This window comes from Colobus angolensis, unplaced genomic scaffold (genome assembly GCF_000951035.1).
Source record: "Colobus angolensis palliatus isolate OR3802 unplaced genomic scaffold, Cang.pa_1.0 Scaffold68, whole genome shotgun sequence".
Classification (NCBI taxonomy): Eukaryota; Metazoa; Chordata; class Mammalia; order Primates; family Cercopithecidae; genus Colobus; species Colobus angolensis.
This window is the reverse complement of record NW_012120487.1, coordinates 4,718,877-4,724,876: the sequence shown is the minus strand read 5'-3', so window position 1 is coordinate 4,724,876 and position 6,000 is coordinate 4,718,877. Positions and strand designations below refer to the sequence as shown.

The 6,000-nt window shown below is 33.8% G+C and overlaps 1 protein-coding gene across 6 annotated transcripts in view; it reads right to left on the bottom strand.

Moving 5' to 3' along the window:
• The window catches only part of OSBPL9 (oxysterol binding protein-like 9), a 169,243-nt gene that overhangs the window by 50,871 nt on the left and 112,372 nt on the right, over positions 1 to 6,000 (bottom strand). For 2 of the 6 annotated variants that reach the window (XM_011926261.1, XM_011926262.1), the window contains exon 5: positions 3,865 to 3,933. The exons of the other annotated variants lie outside the window; for them this stretch is intronic. In XM_011926261.1, coding sequence (XP_011781651.1) covers positions 3,865 to 3,933 — 69 coding nt within the window. The remainder of the gene's footprint in view (positions 1 to 3,864; positions 3,934 to 6,000) is intronic. 6 annotated transcript variants of the gene reach the window in all.

The following is a 6,000-nucleotide window of genomic DNA, read 5'->3' as shown; positions in this document are numbered from 1 at the left end:
TTTTTTTTTTTTACATACGTGTCAAGAAACTGTTTGACGATGAGTATTACAAAGCCCCTTCCCAATGAGAGATGACATGTATAAAAACAAAGTTGAAGAAAAAAAAATCTTAATAAACAATGTATACAAAATCCAGATATATTTATAAAACTGTGTTTAGACATCTTCATTTTTAAAGACAACCCAAAGAAGTTCCTGTTAGAGACATTTAAAATATATAGTTTGGTGATAAAAGATACAGAAATGGATACATACATCATATTTCATAGATATTAGAGTGCTGCCCTATCAAAGAAAGGAGCAATTTATTTCCATGTTACTGTGCCACAGAAAAATCAGGACTGTTTGGCTGGTTTTTTGGTTTTGTTTTGTTTCACACAGCAATGTAACATGATTATCAATAATTAAACTATCAAGACACAGCTAAAATCAGCTAAATACATCGTTTTTAGTAAATATTTTAAAAGGTTAATGGCATATTCATAAATGAATAAAAAAGCATCTAAACAAGAGGAGAAAGGTGATCTTTAAGTATCTTCACTCTTCTGAATCCATTTAGAATTAATATTGTAAAAATCTAACTAAAACATCCTTTTTTAACAAATTACCGATTAGATTAAAAATTGTCGAGTGACTGAATGGAAACAGATTTAAATTACTGCTATCTGAACCCTACCTAAATCAATTCTTCAGAAACAACCTTTTGATGTTCATAGAATCATATAAACCTCACCTTGACTCTCTTCTTAGACTTGCCTCTGGATAGTCTTCTACAACCTTCTTTTAACCCTAGAATAAACTTCACACTTCACAAGGTCCAAGCTAAAGATCTACTCATCAACCCATTTTTCTTTAGGTAATATATAACCAGAGGTTTATAATGACAGTCCCAGAACTGGCCCAATCATCCTTGCATAGTAATGAACAAATTTTTCATGTACTTAAAAGGAAAATCTATGTATACAGTTGCCCCATCTGCAACCAATAAAATATCATATAAAATTCATCAACAACATGAACAAGTAGTTAACAAGAACAAGTGTTTTCTCAAATCTAGTAAAACTAATACTCTAGAAGAAAACACAAGTATGACTTTATATTGTGACTTACAGCATCAGTCACCTAATTCAACCTCCCATTCACAGAAGTTCTTTTCCTAACATCTTTGAAAGCCATCCAGTCTTTTCTTAAGTATCTCATGTGATGAGAAACCCATTACACTTCCTAATGTAGATTATTTCATAAAAATTCTCCTGAAGTATTAAGTGTTCCTCTTTCTATTCAACATTTACAACACTAAGTCACAACACTTACTCATATTAATCCTTTTTAATGCAGTTTTATTTTTATTCATTTTGTGAGACAGGGTCTTGCTCTGTCACCCAGGCTGGAGTGCAGCAGTGCAATCAGGGCTCATCACAGCCTCAACCTCCTGAGCTCAAGGAATCCTCCTACCTCAGCCTCCACAGTAGCTGGGACTACAGGCATGTGCCACCAAGTCCAGACAATTTTTTATTTTACTTTTTTGCAAAATAAAATAAAAACTCCTGAGCTCAAGCAATCTTCCCACCTCAGTGTTCCAAAAAGTGCTGAGATTACAAAGTGTGGGCCACTGTGCCTGGCCAAGTTTTAAACAGGACTAAGAATATAGTCCTTTACCATATTGAGGGTGGTCTGTCTTTGAAAAGAACTGAGAATAGGGCAGATCCTTTCAGACAAGAGTGTGACTTCATACTTCTTACAGTAGCTTTTGAGAACAAGTTGGGAGTCAAGTAGATACACATTCTAGTACTCCGTATTTGCTCTATCTAACATTTATCACATTTTATCATAATTAAATACCTGAGTGACTTCTCTGAAGGATTAAAACTCCGCAAGGGCAGAAACTATGCCATTCATTAATCACTATACCCATCAGGGCCAGCTCAGTGTTAAATGAACACACATGGCGCTGGCTACAGTGACTGGAAATTGTTGATGCCACAACATGGGTCTTCCTCATGACCTCTTCTCCCCGAGATTTCTCTTGCCTTTCTGTTCTCTTTCTCCTATTCTCTAATCCCTCAAGTCATTTCTCCATGTTGTCTTTCCTTCTCTTTTGTCCAGGTCCTTCAGTAGTCACTGAAGGGATTATGTCACATTATTGGCACTCAGGACCAAAGAGGTTGCTGCTCTTTGGTTTATTACACTGATGTGAGCCACAGCTCTAATTAGATGATTCCTGTATGAATTCATTTAAAGTTTAAATTATACACAACAGTTATTGAGAAATAAAGACAAAACGGTCTGTGATATAACAAGAAATTAAATTAGAAGAATCTCAATAGAAATTAAACTTCAATCTAACCATAAAATTTAGAAATCTATGTAAAGAAAAACCACTTCTGTGGCGAATATGCTAAAAAAAAAAAAGTCTCTGGTTTTCAAAAACACTTTATTAATAAAGCTACTGTAGCCTGGGCACAGGGTAAGACCCCGTCGGAAGGAAGGAAGGGAGGAAGGGAGGGAGGGAGGGAGGGAAGGAGGTTGAGGGAGGGAGGGGGAAAAGAGGGAAGTGAAGGGCAAGGAAGGGGAAGGGGAAGGAAAGAAAAAAGGGAAGGAAAGAGGAAAGGAAAGGAGGAAGGAAGGAAGGGAGGGAGAGAGAGAGGAAGAGAGAGAAGGATGGAAGGAAGGGAGGGAGGGAAGGAAGAAGGGAAAGAGAGAAACAAGCAAAACCTAAGGTAGATACATAAAATCAAGAAGAATAACACATACTTCTATATCATCCAGGATCTATGTATCCAGTTTAATAGAGAGAGAAAGAAAAACATATACATCTGGACCAATTTAAGGGGAATTTCTAAAATAATGTACCTAGACTTGTAGAAGAATATCAAACTGCCTCAAAATTGTATGTCGGTACTTCCTACTACCTTTCTAATACTTAAGTTAAATAACACTACTTTTTTCAGAAGGAACTTAAAATCTAACAAATGTCAGCAAAACCAATTTTTAATTATTTTAGTTAGGACATTAAACACTATTTATACTTTACACACACACATAACTGAATGTTTTACCCCCATTAAAAGGAGTACTGCAAGAGAAGTCCCTGAAACTGTCTGAAGTACATATAAATTATAGTTCCTTTGGAGAGACACTTCCTTAGTAAAACAATACGAGAGTCAATTCCCGAGGCAGAGTAGGAGCTTTTAAAGGAATTCCTGCTGACAGAGGAAGAGTAATGAACAGTGGAGATAAAGGTGAAGTTCTTGAGTCCAGTATCCGGAAATTAAGAAACCTATGGGTGACCTGAGGAACCGAGAATAAGGTAGAACAGGAAGGCTGAGTAATAACGTTGTAAAAAGAAATTCACAAATGACTAATTATTTTCATATCTAATTTTATTTCACAGTGAAAACTTAAAGGATTAAGTGTCCTATATGCAGTACTTTCTCTTATAGGGCAAAATCTTATATAATAAAAATATGTTGTAAAAAGAGAAAAAGAGAATATATTAGAAGTAAGTTATTCTTAGTCTCATAGAAAATTCAGAATAACAAGAAAAACAGGTAAGTTATCAGTAGTAGAATTGTAAAATAAAACAACGGCTTAAAAACTTAACAAAGGAAAAACAAAGAACAAGCCTCCTAATGAAAAATAAATGGCATGAATCTGGACAAAAGTAGACATTTTTTTAAAATCAGCAAAACAAACATCCTATAAGAAAAGTAATGAAAACTTAGCAGGAATGTCATTTTGATTAAAATATGAGAATATTGGAAAGTTTATGTTCACAATTAGCAATTTGAGATGACATGCATCACAGATAAGCTTTCATCCAAAGAAAGAAGTATAGAGCATACTTACAATTCAATCACTTACAATTATTTTTGAAAATTCAAGAACTGGAGAGATACCAGAAGACTGGAAAAAAGCAAGTGTGGTACTGATCTTCCATAAAAGTAAGGAAAAGAGAGAATAGAAAGTTACCATGCTGTGAGTCTAACATCAATAATCAAGTAAAGGAATAATAAGAGAAAAATCTGTAACTACACAGAGGAAAAGTAGGTACATGAGTAGCAAGTGGCAAATTAAAAAAAAAAAAAAAAAAAGGTTATGCCAAACACAATGGCTTTTCTGTTCCTTAGAAATTTAAGTTAGCAAATTAAGTTTTTAGAGAAATGACCCCTACCAAAAGTGGGTTTGACGATGAAAATAAGTATATTAAAGAGACCAGAAATATTAATTATACCATGATTTTATGTGAGGCACACTAATTTGTGATTTCCTTGGATTACTGAAAATTTGGAAACATTTACAATCCCTATTGTCCCTGTGGTTTATCCATTTCTCCTAAGGGAAGAACAGGACTTAGAAGAACAGGGAAGTTCTGGGGTTAAGAATTTTACCTCTTTTAATCCTAAGGAATATTCAACTATCAATTCATTTGTAGTGAAGACTATCAATTCAAAAATATCCATAAAATTGAGCCTAGTATTAAACCTTTCCTTTCACTGTACCTTAGAGAAGTTTTTTTCCATTTAAGCCAATGTCTTGATAATCTAAACCTTCAAATTAGGTTCTCTATTGTCAACATGGTAGCTGTACCTACCTTACGAACTGCTAGGTACCCCAAGAATGCCCTAAAAAATACAGTCTTTTTCTGTAGTGCTAAGTAAGCAGCTCTAACACCATGGATGCACAATGTATATTAAATTTTTTCAGAGTATTAAGTACTCTACTAGACACTTTCCAAGCTTTCTCATTTGATCATTGTAATACAGTAAGGTAGACAGATATTAAACCTATTTTATAAGTGCTTACCCAAATCATCCAGCTGCATTTTTTTTTTCAATAGGGATATCAACCTAGTCCTCTGACCAAATCCATTATACTTTTTCTATTAAATCACAATGATGTCTAAAAGGAATTAATGACAGAAGGGCACTAAAATGTAATCTAAAAACTGCCTGAAGGCCCTTGACATAGTGGAAATGAGCATGAGCTTTAAGGACTCATACAGTTTTAAATCCTGAATCTGCAAATTTCTAATGAATTACCTGTGTGATCTAGCCAAATTACTTTTTCCACCTCCATTTTCTCATCTATGAGTATAATAATAAACTACTCAAGGTTACTGGAGAGATGAAATGAGTAATACATGTAAAGTAACAGAGTGGTAGGTGTTCTACTTCCCCTTCATAATTTGGAGCCTTAGATAACCAGGATTCACCACTATATCTCCAGGTCCTTATGTATAGAAGGCACTCAATGAGTACTGATGGATAAAAACAAAACAAATGAAAAACTAGATAATACTATAACATACAGGCAATTTTCACAGAGATATACAATCAAGTAAAGGCTATAAGCATAAGTTAAATTGTATTCAACATCCATTTTAAAAACAAGCTATAAGTTGAAGAACTCCCAAGAACATAACAGAGAATGGTAATTTAAAAAGGAATAAATAACAGACAAAACAAGTGGTAAAACACAGTATGGAAAACAGACCAGGAAAAATATTCTAATTTGAGATGTTCAGGAAAGCACTGGGTATTATGACTGAACCACAAAAGGTAAATTGTACTTAATTATTACCTTGGTAACAAAGAATCAAACAATATAAATAAAGTTTTTTTTTCATAAAAGAATCTAATTTTTGAACATACGTTAGTGCTTTGAAAAACCAGAACTGCTTTTATCTTTAAATTTACAAAGAAAGGTTTATGTGTAATGTTCAGTTTCTGATAAAAAATAAATAACACAAAACAAATCTGAATTGCTCACATATAGTCCTGACAGAAATCAGCTGCTTTACAAACAGGAATCAGGTACAGTTAAAATGCATGAACTTCAACAACAACCCTTAACACAATTCCTTACTCTTCATGATACCCTCATCTGATACTAATACACCCTTTGACTTATAGAACAAAACACAAATACTAACTCCATAAAGTTATTTGGTTACTTAAACAACTAAACAATAAAGGTTTGGAATTGGTACCATTTTCC